The following is a 19,175-nucleotide window of genomic DNA, read 5'->3' as shown; positions in this document are numbered from 1 at the left end:
TTCTGTTAATTAGCCATTAAAAAAACCAATTTTTTAAAAAAAAAAAAAAAAGGAAGCAGTGTTTTTTTTTTTTTTTTTTTTTTTTGAAGATTTTTTTACCTTGATGCTCCAAATGCTGTGCATGTGAAGTACAACTGTCTTGTTTCAAATGGAATTAAGAAAGGACACTTGCTGGTTAGCTGCTCACACCAGTCTGGCAAAGCTCCACTTGCCAGTGCCAAGGGTTCCTGCAGTTTCAAGCAAGGGGAGGGGAAAAAAAAAACACAACAAAAAAGCGTTTTCTAATATTAGACTCAGGTTGTGCCAACACATTTGTAGCCAAGTACATACACCCAATAGGCTCAAGTGTGGAGTTTTCACCTGTGCTTGAGCAAGTTCCTTCCTTCTCAGCAACTGCCACTTGTTTTCCACCACACCCACACCCCCCCCCCTTTTAAATGCTGTGAATGAGAAGGTCACAGTTTCTGGGACTGAAGAGTGGACACAGGGCACTGTGGCACAAACACACTAAAAGCTGTAGCAAATCCCTGGGATATGTACTGCTCAGAGCCCTGTGGGGAGATCCAAGTATACAATTACCCAGAGATAACAACTTCTGAATTTTGCCCCACAGTGATTAGATGCCACCTCCTCAGTATCAGAAAACATGAAAGAAACAGTGGTAGTAAAGATGATCCCCACTGAAATATTACCACAGTCCCTTCCGAAATACAAGTATAATAGAAAAAGTCTGGAGAAATTATTAATTGAAAGATATTCACAGGGTGCCTGAATAGCCTTTAAAAGAAAATGATAAACTGAACTCTTTTTTTAAATAATCAAATAGAGTAACCTAACTGTAATAAAAAACAAAAAAAAAACAAACTCAAAAAATCACACAAGAGCCAAGCAAGTCAAGAATCTTCGTCGTCTTTAAATCTCTGTTAAAGAAAATGTAGTTCTACTTCAGAACTATGTCTTAAAGTTTTCCTTTTAACACACCTAACTGACCTGGTGCCAGGAATATGTTTTCTAAATGCTATTTTTGAAAACTTTACGTGGAATTTATAAACAATAAAATGTTTGTGACCCCTAACACAATTAATTACCTTTGTTAAAATATTGTCAGGCAGACATACATACACGATGTAGTAACACTGATGTTTGGTGCAGACAAAAAAATTATTCTTCATATCCTCAAAAGATATAATTCTACTACAACTTTTTTCTCTATATGCTTTTATTCAGACTAGCCTGTTCTTACCAGAACACAAAACAAGGAAGTAAATACCATATGAAATCATTCGGAAGCCAAAATGGCAAAAAACCTAGTAATTTTAAACAGAGTAAGGAAGAGTATAATAGAGTCTTAAAAATGATATTACATATATACATTGTGCATAATACATTAGTATAATACCTCAATCTGTTGCAGAATTTTTGTAGTAATTTTTTTGCTTGTGAATTCATCTGGTGGAAAGTTAAACTGAGGATGCTCATCTCCTTCTGAAAATATCAAGAGAAAATTTTTTCCTTTATTTTCTTTTCGTTAAAACACTGAAGAAGCTCTGCTAAATAACTAACTTACCTTCTTGAGAAGTTCGTGCTGTGTAAGGGTCACTGGCAACTATATACAAAATGCGAAGTAACTGCAGAACATCTTCTACTCCACAGGAGTTCTGCCCACTACCAGCTTTGGCCTGAGGTTGCTCCTTTGCCAAACTAAGGATATCAGAATTTTGAAGAGTAGAAATGGCCCCTTGACTTAATCCAGATTTTGATCCATGTTCACAAAAATCCTGTAGAAAAGGAATTGTTAAGAATGAAAACTGTGTGTGTGTTACTATCTTTAGGACTGCGCACTCCAAGTTAATGATATGAAGAATCAGAATGATTTCTGTGTTTCAGTTGAACACTTAAATTCTGGATGGCTCAAATCATGATTCAAATGTGTTTTAACATGACTCTATTTAACAGAAGACATTAAAAAAAAAGCAGCAGCAAGACCTAAACTTGATATTGGCATGTGAACATTCAACTTTCCTATCCGTGTCTCATCCCTCCTCCACAAGAATCTTTAAAGCTGCAAAACAAAGCACACAGCCATTCATAATAAAAAAGTTTGGATGCAGATATATACCTTGTATGCAGCTATGAGCTGGGAACAATTTCTGTTTTTCCTAATACTTTTATTAGTGCCGGTTAATTTCCAGTGGCGCAGGAAAGCTGAGTCTGCATTCTTCTGCAGGTAGGTTATCAAGTCATTCTTTGGTAATTCGTCAGTGCCAAGGTACTGCTCCACATGCTCTACTGACCAGCAACCCTACAACAGGAACCACCAAATGTTGGTTTTTCCTGATTGTAAAGTCTTTAAGATTTCACATGCATTACATATTGCCTTTTTTAAAGGAGCATGCATTTACAAATGTATTCACTCATATCCTTTAAGTCATTGAAAACTGTTAGTTTTTTTAATGTAGCATTTCAAAAACTGCAGTAAAATCTGTCTTGCTTTTGTTTAAACAGCCGTAAGAACATACACAAAGGCACAGAAGTCTTACCATTTTTCCACTTTCTTTCTCTTTATCTGAATCCTTCATTTCTCTGTACATGATTCTAGATATCAAAAAAATGAGTTAATATTTCATACTCAGAGCACATTCTCTAAATTCTGAAGCTATACATTGACTAGTTAGACATCAATGACATTTAGACAACATGATGGAAACCAACAGTAGCAGCTGCTCTTTGCTGTAGAGAACATCTTGGATACCCTGATGCAGCGAAGTTATTAAACTCATATTTAAGCTTCATGATGTTGATATCTATCTTGTAAATTATTTATGTTTCCTTAAGTGAGGTTTGAGTAATCAAACAACCCTCATCGTGCACATTTCCTAAATCAACTTCAGATTTTTCGCTACACACACACCAGCTCTTTGAAATTCTGAAGCTCTAGGGTAGTTTGCTGTGTATTAACTTAGGAGATATGCACATTTACAGCTATTTTTCATGGTTTCTAACTAGAAAATAGTTTTGTTACAGCACACAACTTTTGGAACAAGGCAACTCAGCAAATATGTGCAACACAAGAACACTGTGAGGGTGCTGAGGGTCTGCTCTGTCCTATTGTACAGGTCATTATTGTAGATGTTGAACAGTACTGGACTCTGTACTGGATGTTAAACTGGACTGGACTGGGGTACACCACTAATGACCAGTCCAGCTGCACTTCATACCAATGATCACAGCCATCTGACCCTGGCAGTTCAGGCACTTTTCAGACACCATCTAGTCAATACTGTACTAGTTTGTCAAGAAGGGAGAAATTGTTGAAAGCCTTGTTAAAGAACATAACATCTGCTGTCTTCTCCTCATCCACTGAGCTAGTCATCTTATCACAGAAAGCTGTCAGATTGGTTAAGAATGATTTCTGTTTCATAAATCTATGCCACCTATTCCCAACCATCTTCTTGTCCTTCATTGTTTGAAACTGGTTTCCAGGACTACTTCCATCACCTTACCAGGGATGGAGGAGAGGATGACTAGTCTGTAGTTCCATAGATCAAATGTCTCCCAATCATCATGACCTTTCAGAGATAAACAAGAGCGGCCAGCTCTTGTGGGTACATCCCATTGGATGTGGTCAGGACTTGTATATCCTGTTTCTTTCACGTGTTCCCTCACCTTTTGCCCTTCATACCCCTCACCAGATTGAACGCGAGATCGGGCTTTGGCTTTCCTAACCCCAAACCTTTGTGCTGGAACAATGTCTTTATATTCCCCTCTGGGTCACTTGGCACTTCTTCCACCTCTTGCATGCTTCCTTTCTATGTTTTAACTTCTGCTGGGAGTTTCTTGTTCATCCACACAAGTCTCCTACTGCCTCTGCCTGCCTGCCCACACACTGGGATGGATTGTTCCTCAGTGCAGAGGAAGTGATCCTTGAAAAATCAATCACCTCTCCTGGACCTCTCTTCTCTCTAGGATTATATCCCCACTGGATTCTACCAAGTAGGTTCTTAAGCAGACAAAATTCTGCTCTCTTGGTCAATTGCTTGACTTTTGAAATATTATTAACAAATCACAGTTGAGCATTAGAGGTTATGACTTTTTTTGTGTTTTGTAGTCACAGCAATAGCTTTAAAACTAGTAAGAACATCCTGACATAAATGCAAGAAGAACTAATTCTAGCATTGCTTCCTACAGAGGAAGAAAAACTTAATTGTTTCACACCCATTTCCTAACTCTGGGTCACAGTGTTCTCTGCACAGAATAACAAACTTCAGAGCTTACGTGTATGTTGGCTCCCAAATCCGTCTAAGTTTGTCAGATTTCACATTGCCGTTACAGGAAAGCTGTAATAATTTCTGTACGTAGTAAAAAATGGTAGATCGAAAGTTTGTTAGGGGCAGTTCTACTTCTCGAGTTGTTCCAAGTCCTGAAACTTTCAAGGTGAGTGCTAAACGTGGCGAAGGCATGCACTCAACTTCTTCCAAGAGTTCTGAATGAGGGGTACCTGCATGTGAAAAATCGTTTGAGAAGACGTTAATGAAGAATAGATGTAACGCATGACAAGTTGGCTTAAACACAATGAAGTGGCTCAATAAGGAAGCATGAAGGCTTCCTGCACACATGCCAAGGAGACGATACTGAGTTGTAACTACGGACTTTATCCAAGGGCTGTAACTGCAGAACTTCTTTATGTAAGTAAAGCTAACAGGAATTTTTGAAATCCCTATTGACACTTAAGTCTTGATAACATCCCCTTTAATATTATCACAGCACATACATTCTTCATACACAGTATCTTCCTGTTGTATTAACTCATTTCATTTCATCAAAATCAACAATGGCTCGTTTCCACATTAGCTAAACCTACATAGTCCTTTCTGTAACAAACCCTGGCTACTACCCAGGCTGCTAAACAAGAACCAACTAAGGAGTGACACGGGGTGCTGCGCTGCTGCTCCTACAGGCGGCTCCAGTGCTGTATTAGCTTTCCCCTTGCCTCTGCTTTGGGCTGTTTCAACAAAGCCTCTCCAATTGAAGCTAGTCTTGGTAGCTCAGATTATTCCTTGCAGGTGGAACCAGATGTAGCAAGAGATTTATCACTAATCCAAGTTAAATTCATGAGTATGCTTATTTTACAAAGCACTTAATTTCCTGTGCCCTCAATAATGCTTTGACCTGCAGAGGTAGATGAAACTCTCATCCACACAGAGAAACCCACACAGCCACAAAAGCATGTTGTACTGGTTAATAGTGACAGGATCCCCAGAGCCCAACGGGCCCTTAACAGTGAGCCTCCATCCTAAAGCCATATCAGGGATCACAACTGTCTTGTCAGCCAACCTGGTGGAGGGATTTCTAGGTCAGTGGTCTGCTGAACATTAGTACGACCAGGTCTTGGGTCAAAAGCAGGAACCAGAGCAGAAAACTGCCGTTTCAGTACGTAATCATCATCCCATGTTCTTCTACGGCCTCCTTTGGTTTCATACTCCTCCTCTTCCTAAATAAATTAAAAAAAAAATAGGTAGTTGTTTTTTAGATTCTGCTACAAAGAATCATTTGATCAAAAATTTAAAAGTTAACTAGGGAATACAACAGCCATGTAAACTAAAATTGACACAAAAGATATCAAAGCTGGCACATAACATCATTTCCATTTAACTGATCAAGCAGGAATCAAAGAATTATCAAAACCACAGACATCCAGAGATCAACATAAATGAGCTAACCTACAACAGGTGTATTTATAATTGCTGGAAAGAATGAAAATTTCCATGAAGTACCAGAACATAAGGAAATACAGAGTATTGTAGACTAGCAAAACTGATGTAGATATTTTGTGTATTCCACAAACTTTGGAATATTGAATATTCAAATAAAATCAACGGTATCAAAATAAACACACTGACTTTTCTGATACCAAGAAGTATTTTTTTGGAAGCTTATACGTATATTGATATATAATGTATACATGTTTTATCCAGACATTAAATCAAACACCAAAATACTGGGACTATTATGGTGGGAATAAAATCAATTTTCAGTAAGCCTTAGCAAGTATTAATTGCTTATGATTTTTTTACAACAAGCTTTTAATCTGTTCAACTCCTTATTGAGAAGAATAACACAGCATATCAGAGGGAACAGGATTGCAACCCACAAAAGGAAAGTTTTCTTTTCCAGATCTGATTCTTGCGGTGTAATCTCAAGCAAAGACTAATTAAGGTACTTCTGCTCCTTCCCACAAACAACAGTAGTAACTCCATTTAATAATTTCTGAAAAGTGATCAGCAATCTACAAACTAAGGTTATTGTTTGCACTGTAGATACATTTAGTAGTACTGGCTTTTACATTCCTAACTTCCTATCTGTGTAGAATGTGAAATAACGAAATATTTCGAAATGTACTTGAGTTTCTATTAAAAGCAAAATCACAGTAGGACAAAATGTTCGAAATGTACTTGAGTTTCTATTAAAAGCGAAATCACAGTAGGACAAAATGCTAAATATTCTGGTTCAAATGACTAAAAATTGTGCATGTTAGTTACAAGAGGAAGTTTCCATAATTCCATTAAACAGTATTTGCATTTATGTAATAAACATTAAATTTTCATCTTATATTTTTCCTCTTAGACCTTGCAGTATCCATTCTGAACACTTCAATGGTGGTAGAAGACCAAGAATGCACCACACCACTAAAGAGCCAAATCAAAAGCCAGAACTAGCAGTAATGTAGGCAAGACCCATGTAGACTAACCTGCTGGGTTTTGTCTTGCTTTTCTTTTTAAATTAAAATAAAAAGATAGATCTATTTCCTCTGACATACTTAAATTATTAGCTGGCTTCATGCAGGCCTACAGTTAAACACATCCCAGAACTCTATGTATTATTACTGCATACAGTATTAAATTCAGCAGCCTACCCAACAAAGTTATACCATTTCATCAGCCACTGAACTAGGGATCCATCATTTGTACTGTCTGTTAACTTGTAGCCAAAGCTGGTTTTAAGATGTTAATTCTCAAGATGCCCTGATGTTCAAAAAAAGCTCTTCTCTAGAATAAATTTTGAAAGTGGTATAATCAAATTTGTACAGAAAGGGGGCCATGCTGTTAGCTGTCCTATTTGATGGTCTTGCAATTTTATCATGCTCGTTTGAACGCATGAGAAAACAGCTTTCTTAATACCCAAAACGTATGCAAGAATAGGGAAAAAGGACAATGAAATGTCTTCATTAAGTAGTACTAAGTTTGCAGCTCCTAAACACTGTAAAGTGATTTTAATTTTGGCATTTCATTTCAAGTCCTTGTAGATAGGTATTTTGAACTATTAGTCTGAAATCTAAATACATTTGTTTTAATTAATGGACAGATTCTAGCTAGGACCACATAATGCCAAAAAATCTGTGTATTTTTATTGCATCTTTTAGTCAAGATATCATTTATGCTAATTATACCGTACCATAACTTCCTCATATTCTTGATCTTCTTGATTATCATCTTCATTTTCATCATCTTCTTCATCTGGTTCAGGTAGATCCTCATCATCATCTAACTCTGCCAACAGAGTACTAGCTCGGCAGCTATCAAGAAAATCTATAATACAGATAGATATTTACATACAGAGCAAAAGGAAAGAACAACTTTTAAAGCAAAATTTTGAAAACTAAAGAACAGGAGCATTAAGAACAGTGAAAAAACAAATCTCACTTAAGAAAAAAGAGAGAACTAAACCATTGCTTATGGCATAATAAGAATGAAAGCTGTGATAAAAGCACACACCTGACAAAAGTAGTACTTAACACTTGCATAATTAAGAGTGATCAGCAAGAGTGATCAGTTTCTTGTTTGCTTATATCAAACACTTTACAATTACACTTCTTTTAAATTAAAAAAGATTGTGAAAAAACTGTACACAAGTGTATACTGTCTGATTCTTTGTTTACTTAATTTTAAAAACAGGTTAGCAATATAATTTCCACTAAGAATGTATGGTTTCAAATTCAAATTGAGATGTAAAGGGCATTTAAAATAAACATCTTAAAGTGGTATTTTTCAATATTCATCTGCTAATTAGTTTCTGTAACAAGAAGCTAAAGACAGGTATGAAGTTCAATTTCACCCACCTTGTACTAAAACTTAAAAACCAACCCCCCCAAAACCAGAAAACAAGATCCCAGCAATCCAAGGTGGACTGGGATCAATCTTTGAACTTTTACATTTTTCTATACACATATAAACTATCTGTACCACCCGAACACCCTTCGAATTGTTGCCAATACCTCAACAGAAACTTTAAGATAACTATTTGCCCAGTTGTTTATGATATTTTTAAAGACTTTTCACGCAAACAAAATATTAAATGAGATTTAAAAATTAAAGGAATAAAGGGAGATGGCATATGCATATATCTAAGTCGGCTCCCTCCAAGCAGCTCAATTCCAATATCCATTGAAATTACCAGATATTTTTCAGGTAATTTCAATAGGCTTTAGGAGAGGCCACAAAATAGAACACAATCTTAAGCCCAATCAGATTTTAAACAAATCAAGTATCTTCTCTTTCGAGAACATCTCACAATCCAAAAAACTTTACATTAGGAAGTATTCTCCCATATCTAGTCCAGGTTTTTCTTGACTTCGTTTCATCAACTTAATTCCTAGGAATAATCAACCTAGTTAACCAAATCTTCTTTCACACTATTCATATCTTGCAATTGAATTCCATCCTAATGTCTGTGTCTAGCATATAGTGCCCACATAACTCTGGATTTTGTTCCTCAAATAGTACAATTCCATTCTCCAAGTCATTTTCATTTCTGTGCTCTTTCCAATGGTTTGCAATTACTGTTACGGTACTGAGTTACCTGGAACCTTATATACTATTTTAAGTATATAATGTGCCTAATAGCGGAGGCTTTTCAATCACAAAGTAATAAAAGGTACCTCACACTGAGCATTTATCATGCCTATGCAACAGATGAGAAATAATGTTTTAATTAGAGGTTCATATGCAAACTACATTAGATACTACATTCATTTGATTAAGGAAAAGATTAAAGTGCCTGAATAAATCCCAATGATAATAATAACAATAATGATGGATAGAAAGTGCTAAATAATAGAGGCCTGAAAACAAGGAAATATTACTAATTTTAACATTATTTTACTTACTGTCTTACAGAACTAGTAACATACGAACAGCTCAACTTTCAAATACTTTTCAGTAAATAAACTACTACATGAGAAAATCATAACAACAGGAGAAAAGGAAAAAAAAAAAGAAATCATTAATGGGAAGTCTGCTTATGTTCATTTAAAAATGAAACTTACCATATAAAGAATATTCTGCCTCCTGCCCTGTATCGCTCTCACTAGATGTTGATGTTAGGCTAGTAGTTAGAGTATTACTAAGCGACTGACCAACAGATAAAACTGTAGTTGCGGTAGCTACATTGCTGCTGCTAGTAACACTGGATGTAGACATGGTCACTGTTGATGTGGTACCAGTTGTAGTCAGATTAGGAAAACTTTGGGCACCCATAAGAGGAGACGCTATAGATAAAGATATGGTAAGATAAAATAAATGATTTGATGACTTGAAGAACACAATTTACATGCACGAGTCCTGCGTTGAAAAATATATTTGGGGTTGAAAAATTATCAGCTGTGCTATTTTACAATAAAGAATAACAGACTAAAGCGGAAGGGTTTCCCATTTTAAAAGTGCACCCTACAACGCAGATGCCCACTTCTGAGCATATCCCCTTGCATACATTTAAAACAATTTTATTAAATAAATCCCCAAACCCCACTGTAAATCTCAAATTACTTCATTTCAACATATGAAAACTATTTCTGAAATCTGTTATTCCAATACTGTGGAATAAGCCTAAAATGTAATTTAACCTCTAAACGGCAATATAATTTAAATTATACAGGGAAAACAGTTTTAACTATATATAAAAGAATTGAGAACACAACAAAACAAATATGAAACGTGATTTTTGAGCATTTTTCTAAAGTTCTTAAAGCAGCTCTGAATTGCTGTCTTTCCCATAACTACTAGCACATATGTTCATGATGGGCAACAAGCCTGAGCTGGCAGTACTGGGAAAGATAGGACTTAACACCTTACTCGCATTGATGGCTTATATTCATAATTTTCAGAATAAGTAACAACTACAAATTGACCCTACTGCGCATGCAAATAAAACACAGTAAATGCATTTTAGTTAACAACTGAAACAAGACTGAATTAACTGTAAACTCAACAGAAAAAAATGCAGGTATCATACATAACTGAGTATAAGTTATACTTATGTGCAACTACATATTTACATCCCAATCTTCAAAACATTTTCTCACGTGCTTATCTTGAACCACAGGAGGTTAATCACACGTTTGCATGTGCAAATATGAGGGGTCATCTATACTTAAATTTAAACCTAATGTTTTCCAATATACCATTCCTAAAATGTATCAAATGCAAGTTTTGCAGTTTTAAAGTAAATATTTTCATTACTGCAGCCTATGTAAACTGAAACACAATTTTCTTAAAACCAAGAAAAAAAATTTCTAAATTCTGAATTTCAGACTATTATTATTGATGTTTGCAAAGGTTACTACCCTTGAAGAAGAATACAATACAACCAAGACTCTTCCCCAAGAGCATTTGGTAGGTTTTTGAGAAAAATAAGTGTTACTGTTAATTTTTGTTGTTTGACAGATACTATTTTTTTTCTTCTCTCTCCTTAGGAACATAAATAATGATTTGTAAATAAAAAATAAAAATGCAAACAAAAAAAAAAAAATCAGCAAAGGTGACCCAAGCAGGTATAGTACTTGATATTATTTCTATGTGTGGGGAAGGAGAGAGTGAAGATCAAATTTAGAGTTGTTAATAAGCCTATGCTCATCTCAATGAAAGCATGGAAATTTTCCAGTCCAAACATTTTTCCTTTTGTTAAGAAGTTGGAAGTAAGCTGTTCAGTATTCGCATCTTCCACACACTTCTAATAATAACAGTAAACCTTTGCTGTTACAATAAACAGAAAAAAGCCATTTAGCATCAGCATTTCATTTGCTTTGGATTCTAGAAACAAACTGAAACTGGCTCCCCCAGACACCACTTAACTCCTGGCAAATATTGACGTTTTTAAACACAACCACTACAGCAAGTCCAGAAGACCTGCGTCACTAATGATGATTTCCAGACTTGACTTTTGGATTGGGGCTGGTTTGGTTTTTTTTTGTTTCATTGGGGTTTTTTTTTGTTTGCTTGTGTGTTTTTTATATGTTAAATCTGGACAGGCCAAAGAAAAATTTAAAAAAAGAAAAAAAAAAATCCAAGCTGTTTTACAATGCTCTAATATAACTTCGGTGTGATTGCTCAAATTTGTCACAAGTTCCTATTTACACTTTCTATTTGTATAAAATGTATAAAACAAAGTAATTCCTACATGAGAGGTAATTTTGAAGTAGGAATATATTTTAATATTAAATCAAATTTTTAATTTGCCACATTCCTATCTCCAGCTTTAGCACTGTGTGATATCAAACGTTCACAAAATTTGTTAAACTTGCTGCTGAAGTATCTTACTTTGTTTTTCAAAGGTGCTCGCTCTCTCCTGCCAGCAAAACACTACTTCAGAACCAGAGGCACTGACTATCTGCCAAAAAGGGGATCAATTCCAGGAAATCTTCCCCTGAGTATCTTATTTACATTTTTAATGCAGGCCAAAAACATTCTCCCCTCCCCCCACGTATTCACAATATGACTGCAAGAAAACATTAAAAAAAAAATCTCCCCAACGAGAAAGAAAACTCTATTAAAAGAAATTTGGAAATGCTAAAAGCAAATCCCACATTTTCAAATAAGGAGGCACAGAAGTCCTAGAAAAGCACAAAAGCTTAACAAGAAACTGAGTGCTTCTTTCTGGCTTGGGTCATTTTACTTTTTCTAACCTGCCTACCCCATGAAATGCAGTTCTTCAGTTAAAAGCCTGTCACCATCACTGAACAAAACACCTAACAAGGCCGGCTGAGTAACACCTCTGCCAGGAGCATGCTGAAAATTCAGAATAGTCAACTCACAAGAAGCAGGTTTACAACTTACCTGCTAATACCTTGATCATACATATAATTGGAGAACATGCAAATGTTAAAGCACCTATAGTATCCCATTTAAATCACTGTTAGCTACAAACTTCCTTACACTTAATATGCCTGAACACTTTGCCAAACATAAGCCTTAATGACTGTTTCATCTTAGAAAACATACATAGTATTAGAGTACATTCAGTTATTCAGCCTGATACAATGTGGGAATCTACTAAAATAGCATTGTGCAGTTGACTTTTTTCTTTCTACTGTGTTCTTAGTTCCTAAGCTCAGAGACTTCACAATATGTGCAAACTGCCTTTCCTGATGAAAATGGATAAATAACAGAAATAGGCAAATACAGGCTGAGTATGCAAAATCTACACAGATCAAAAAGAAAGAGTATCCCACATTAGCTACTGTTGCAGGTCTTCCAGCCTCTTGATCTAATACCATGTTCTCTCCTGTCCTAAGCATATATCAAATTCAAATTATTTTCTATTTGATGGGTACCACAGTGTAATCTGACATCACAGGGCAATGTAACACTTTCCAACTGACATGGGTTCTACAGGCACACACAAAGTTGAGGCTGCTCTAAGTTCATTTCTCTATTAGGCCAACCAGAATCCAAACTTATTAAGTCTAACAACATAAGAAACAACAAAAGCTTCAACCAAAACCAAACATAGTTTACTTACTTGCGGTACTCATGACATTTCTTCCCAAAGTATTAGTATTGTTATCACTGCTACTTCGGCTTAAATTCATGTTGTTTGTGGCATTGGTACGCGCTATGTTTGCCACTCTTCGTACAAAGGACTCCAGGCTGGAAGTTTCTCGAGATGATAAGTTAGGAACGCTTGCACTGGAGCTCATTGGTGCCCCAGCAGCCAACAAAGAACTAACTGAGAGTCTGTTACTTGCTGAAGAGCTTAAAGGTCGTTGGGAAGCTGCTTCTTTATTAGTCAGTTCGGAGACTGAACTCACGTCAGGAGAGCTTACACTAACAATTCCCATGGAAATAGCACTGGACTCCCCAGGAGTACGTATTGAGTTATCAGGACCTAACTTCCTCTCTGCATTTTCGTTTCCCATGTCCGCTGTTAAGGTGCTGGTGCTGGCACTGGAAGATGACCCTACGTCAGCCTGAGGCACGCTATCAGCGGAATACAGAACAACAATTGGTTCACGGACGTCAGCGCCTGAAACTATATTTTCCTCCATGACACTTTCTGATCTCCGCTCCATTTTGGTCGAACCCAAGCTGATGTCGCTGCTACTGGCCACGCTACACACAGAACTGCTGCTTCCTTTTCTACTTGAGGAGCCTGCAGCAGCAGTCGTCTTGTCTGGACAGTTGTTTTTCACCAAGCTGCTCCATGACTGCGTTGTGCCTGAAACAGTGGATGAAACAGGTTTGGGTGATGCCGCTGAATCAGGGTCGTACCCTGGTGCAAGCTTGAGGTCAAACTTTCCTTCTGCGCCCATACGGTAAGAGTTAGAGCCACCAGCATCCCAGGTGACATCAATCCAGCCTGGAAAGGGACAGGAGTGTGTGAGATCCAGCAGAAAGCAGACAGGAGCGTGTCAGACAGTAGCTCCACAACGTGGGATCAGCTTCTCATAAGGGCTGAATTCTGAATTACTAAAAGCGCTAAATAACCCTTAATGCCAGTTAAAAAGGAAGTGTTAAAATCTAAATGGTTTGGTATGTTAAAATGTTGTTAACATTGAGGCAGCAAACACAATCAGCCTCTATCTTCTGGGTCCCAGAATCCAGCCAAAAGTAAAGTTTCCTTCAGGAAAGAACCTCACATATTAGGATCTGTCAAAATTTTATTATTAGATTCTCTAATACCAGAATTGTATGTTAAAATGTATCATGAGAACTTTATTAATATCTGTCAAGAAACTGTAATCCTTGAAGATCTATAATGCATTTCTTTGTTGGGTGCTTGTGTATATCTGCCTGACAGAAGACGTTTTATGAAACTGATTATTTTGGGATTTCTTATTCTTGTCCTGTAACAGGAAAGAATTAGTTTACTGATACTCAGCCATTTAGTTCAATAATTTACACAGACTCAAACATTTCTTATTCATACGAAAAGTCTTACAGCAGTCAGGTAAGGACTACTTCAAGTAAGATTTCAGGGTTGCAAAAAGAATACATTTCATAGTATGAAACTTTACACTGGGACCAAACCAGCATTGAAAAGAGATGCTACTCTTCAATTCCTTAATTAAATGATTATTTAGAGTACCAGTATTTTTTTAACATGTAATAAATCTGCAATAATGAAGGTAACATGCATAGTTTAGCTAACTAGGACAGAAATAGGGGCAAAATAGAATTTATTCTTTCTTGACTAATTGTGTACCAAAATCTCAGTCACCTAAAAAAATTCCTTCCAGTATTTCTCATTGTAAGTTAGCTGTAACAAAACTTGGTGTCACTATTTTAATTCCTGCAGATTTTCTTTAAAAATAAAATCTCTAAAGCAACAAGATGTCAGGCCAGATGTACACACAAATTCTTCTTTAATAAAACAGAAAAGAGCTAATTTGAAGTAAAATATTCTGCTTAGTACTATCAGGTGCACTTTTAGCTTATAACTATGCAAAAGTCATCAATTCTAGACCAAACCAGACCATCACAGGCAGTTTTCTATTTAGAAATATCACTCTGGAAGAAGAGTATTTAAAAATGGATAAAGGTTTCAGATACGATAAGTAGATATCTCATCCCTACATGAGGAGGTTTATATCAAATTATTCTTGTATGGGTTTACTCTATCTTCATAAGCTCTATCTGTAGCTACATGTCACTAAACCTATGATGTGTACAGCTGTGAAGCAAGTCTGAATTTTTGCCTTTATACAGTTTGCCTTTTTATCAAATACCAAAAAAAAGAAAGAAGTTCCATACTGTAGTTAAACAGTATCGTTTTTCCTCTTTATAAGTATCTGAACAGAGTACTTTGTAAAAACATAATTAAATAATTGTTCTTGGTTTGTATAGTTCCTTTTCCTAAAATATTAATTACAGTTTTAATGTGCACAACTTTTTAATACATAGTAAGTACTTGAAGTCTTACTGCTCCATCATTACAGCCCTAAAACAACTCAAGATTTGTCTAAACATGTGAATAATGACAAAAAAGTCAATGGGATACTATTTTCAAAATTCTATTTGAAAGACAAGCATGGTAGGAATAAGAGCCTACTCGTAAACATTTCACACTGTTTGGTATCACCATTTGACAAATGAACCTCAATTTCACCTATGCTTAAACAGGTATGTTTTACTGAAACATAGGAATGAAAACACTGATTTAGTAGAATACTACTCACCAATAATACCTAAAGTCTTCAAAGTGAGAATGTAGCTATGGATACTGTTGCAGCTGATAAGAACAATACCAGATGACGGAAGAATTCCCTACAAGCTATGCTGAATGGCTTAAATAAAATTGAAAGTTTCAAAACATTTTAAGACATTGCACTTTGGACGTTTCTCCATGTTTGAGAGCTGACAACTCAAAAAACTAGAGAAAATTTTAAAATCTGTCTAAGAATGAGCCGAATGGCAGCTGAAGATGCTTCAGAAACAAGGCAAGTCTTGTATACCCCAAAACAGGGGGAGAGGAGGGGAAAAAAGTGGAAAGAGCATTCAGCCAACAAGATCATCACCTCTTCTGGGACCTCTTCAGCCTCTTAGCTTCCTGAGCACTGACTTCCCTGGTTTTATTTTGCTCCATAAGTTAATTACTTTTCATGCTTTTAATTAAAAAAAACAACCAACAACTTGATCCCAATGAAGCTAGCAAGGTAGGAAAGGTACAGGATACAACAAAAGTAAAGAAAAATACTGCAAATGCTAAGCTAGAGGAAATGAAGAAGGTAATTATAGATTTGGCAGGCCCAAAGCTTAATTAATCAGTTTGCATCAATCACCTGTGTTTACTTTTTCTTCTTGGTAACAGATGTCTAAAATGACAATTTGGTATTTTAATTATGCAAAGCTCTAAAAAAAGTTTCATTTACAGTGAGACTTTTTTTCATGCATTAAAATGGAATTTCACAAATGGACCACAACAGTTGTAGTATTTGAGTTCCTTCTCCCCCAAATATTTAGTATTATATCAATTTCTTCAAGATACTATAAAGGAAACACTTTAATGCTACCAATTCCACATGAACTAATCATGCTACAGACATTTACAAATTCAGGTAATTCATGCTCACCGTTATGCAGTTCCCCTGTAACAGTGCCTTCCCCCTGGGGGCTTCCATCCTGATCTCTCCATTTCCAATCAATTCCTCTGATTACACGAGCTCCTGGAACCATATATTTCAACACCTGGGAACGGACCAGACGTCGCTGCCTTCGCAGATTTGCTTCAGCTTCTTTAGCAGCTTTTCCTACAAGAAACGTAAATTGAAATGAAAAGACTCGAAGTATTGAATGGGGAAAAATTTTAAGCTTAAGTTTCTAAGCAAGTTCCACTGCAAAAGTTAACCTGCTTTTTCACACTGATTTCTATATTGTATGTTCATCAACGTTTTAAGGAAACAAATAGGATGTACACATTCTTTTTCTTACCCAGCTGATCTTCACATACTCCATTCACAGTGCCATAAAGTTCAAATCCAGACAGGGAGAGGTAGTGTGTTTGCCCACTGGCATTCTTTCCCATCTGTTTTATTCTAACATGTCTCCAACCTTGTTTCTCATCTTTTGGTGGATCTAAAGGCCATGTTGCTGTGGACCTTTAAATTGGACACACACATACAAAAAGAAAAAAAGAGGCAAAATGAAAAAGCTTAGTACCAAAAGCAAACAAAACCATGGCTGATCACGTATGGATAAAATCAGAAAGCTGCCAAGAATACAAGATATATAAAACCTGTTAACATTAAGGACAAACTCTGGGTGAGTGCTGGTGTTATTATTTTCTTAAAAAAAAATAAATAATCAAATGCAAAATTTACAATGATGGAAAAGCACAAATACCATTATGTGAACCACACAGAGAACTTATAAATCACTTATTTTCCAGCACATCCTTGATAATTCAGATCCTCTACCATTTCTTTATATAGTTACATTATTACATATACAGTACACATTAAATTAGTCTACAGACAAGTACATTTTTAACTGAGCTCAGTTCTATAAAAAGTGGTAAAACACACTGACATACCCTGGTTCGTTGAGACTACAGTCATCAACATGAGTATACAAAGTAGTCCAGTTCTGTCCATCCTTAGAAACCTGGAAAACCCAATTTCTGAGAGCAGATCGTCCATAACCTCGAGCATGGCGCAATGTGTAAGCTGATGGTACAACCCAAAGGCCAAGATCGATGGCAAACCAAGCGTTCTTGTCATCATTAGTGTGACAATTGAGAGCTGAACTGTCACGGCTTAGGATGTCTTCTAAGCGGCCGTAAGGCAGGTTTCTTCCTTCTGAGGATGTAACCACTACTAACCCATAGGCTGCTGGATTTACCCACTCATATGCAGTTCTATATTAAAAAGAGAAATGTACTGTTCAATTACTTATATTTAAAAAAACAGGTATCAATAACTTCTACGGTAAATTGTAGATTACAGTTGAGTTTATTACAAACCAAAATGATTATTACAATTTTAGATAATAAGGTAACTATAGAAATGTTCTAAACATCACTTTACTACTGTGGTTTAAAAAAAAAAAAAAAAAAAAAAAAAAAAAAATTTGTCTATTTTAAAGTAACTTCTATTCCTAGCTAATAAACATAGTTTTTTTGATGTATTTCAAGACACAGAGCCGAGTCCTGCTCTCTAATGAGCTCTTTGCCATCCTTTTTAAGAGCTTAGTGCATTGAACTATGGCAGTGCAGTTTTGTGGCTGTACATCTTTATGGGGGCTTGTGTTGTCTTTGTCCTTTCTCCTCATATATGAATAGCATCTAATACAATAAAAGTACTAACACAATCCTCAGGGGGATGTAAAATGCAATATAATTGCCAAGTCCAGAGGTAAGATTGCCCAGAGAAAGGTGTGGGGTGGCAGCCACACATGTTGTGACAATCCCAGGTGTCCACTCCAAAAAAAAAAAAAAAAAAAAAAAAAAAGAGACCACCACCAAAACACAAACTCAAAAAACAAAGCAAAACCCACCAAAACCCTGAATTAAACCACTGCAAACAAAAACAAAGATCAAAACTTCCCCACCCCTTAATTTCTTAGGTAAGCATAGGAATAAATTCTCAACACAACTTCAGAGATTTGTATTTGCCTATTATTTCAGTAGAGCAAAAAGAATGCTATTAATCAACAGTAAAAGTAAAGATACCTTCTACTCCTAAAAAATTGTAACATTTTATTTCATTATGAGTTTTCTCTCCCCATCCTGCCCCATGTTTATTGTATCTAATCTCATAATATTTATCTTTGAAGGAACTCACTTAGCATTTGTCCCAATCCAGTAAACAATTCCATTTTCATCAAAATCATGTTGATGCCTGAAAACAAACGTTTGGCCTTCACGCAGTTTTCGTACAAAAACAAACGAAGCCCTATCAAAGTCGTACCATTGCTTTGCTACCTACATAGGAATGAAAAGAAATCAAATATTAGAGATGCAGAACGCAACCATTCCGTGTGAGCTGCGTGTGGTAGGATGCTCACCATTTTCAGGAGATACTGTTCTAGAGATTCGACAGTTGCCAATGGCTCCATCTTTAGCATTCTGCCAGTTCGATCTATTAAAGATGTCTCCCCCGAGGCCCGTTCCAAACGAAACCTCAAGCGCCTTGTTAATATCTGAAAGAGTAGCTAAGATTAGTGTATGCTCTTCTATTTAAGCTTTGTAATTTTAAGAAAAATCATATATTTCACTACAGCAGTTTTAGTGGCCTATCAAGTATTTTTGCTGTGCAATTTTGGCAAACTATATTCTAATTTAATGCTTTAAAAAGTAATTCCCTAGTACTCTATTTTTACAATTAACTGAACAAGTCTTTAATATGATGGTCAATGTATAAGTCAATTACACATTTAAGCTAATATTTTCTCACTTTTCATGTGTTT

At 36.0% G+C, this 19,175-nt stretch overlaps 1 protein-coding gene across 11 annotated transcripts in view; it reads right to left on the bottom strand.

Moving 5' to 3' along the window:
• Positions 1 to 19,175, bottom strand: part of HECTD1 (HECT domain containing E3 ubiquitin protein ligase 1) — a 63,372-nt gene that overhangs the window by 7,887 nt on the left and 36,310 nt on the right. For 7 of the 11 annotated variants that reach the window (XM_014941674.1, XM_014941676.1, XM_014941675.1 and 4 more), the window contains 15 exons: positions 18,774 to 18,908; positions 18,551 to 18,690; positions 17,302 to 17,625; positions 16,701 to 16,867; positions 16,343 to 16,519; positions 12,793 to 13,629; positions 9,323 to 9,544; positions 7,453 to 7,586; positions 5,335 to 5,491; positions 4,276 to 4,498; positions 2,541 to 2,595; positions 2,120 to 2,302; positions 1,568 to 1,778; positions 1,400 to 1,485; positions 100 to 227 (listed from right to left, as the gene is read on the bottom strand). In XM_014941674.1, coding sequence (XP_014797160.1) covers positions 100 to 227; positions 1,400 to 1,485; positions 1,568 to 1,778; positions 2,120 to 2,302; positions 2,541 to 2,595; positions 4,276 to 4,498; positions 5,335 to 5,491; positions 7,453 to 7,586; positions 9,323 to 9,544; positions 12,793 to 13,629; positions 16,343 to 16,519; positions 16,701 to 16,867; positions 17,302 to 17,625; positions 18,551 to 18,690; positions 18,774 to 18,908 — 3,179 coding nt within the window. The remainder of the gene's footprint in view (positions 1 to 99; positions 228 to 1,399; positions 1,486 to 1,567; positions 1,779 to 2,119; positions 2,303 to 2,540; positions 2,596 to 4,275; positions 4,499 to 5,334; positions 5,492 to 7,452; positions 7,587 to 9,322; positions 9,545 to 12,792; positions 13,630 to 16,342; positions 16,520 to 16,700; positions 16,868 to 17,301; positions 17,626 to 18,550; positions 18,691 to 18,773; positions 18,909 to 19,175) is intronic. The other 4 variants (XM_014941681.1, XM_014941683.1, XM_014941682.1 and 1 more) reach the window with 3 other exon arrangements.

This window comes from Calidris pugnax, unplaced genomic scaffold (genome assembly GCF_001431845.1).
Source record: "Calidris pugnax isolate Ruff unplaced genomic scaffold, ASM143184v1 scaffold56, whole genome shotgun sequence".
Lineage (NCBI taxonomy): Eukaryota > Metazoa > Chordata > Aves > Charadriiformes > Scolopacidae > Calidris > Calidris pugnax.
Note: the sequence above shows the minus strand (reverse complement) of the source record. Positions and strands in the feature narration are given on the sequence as shown.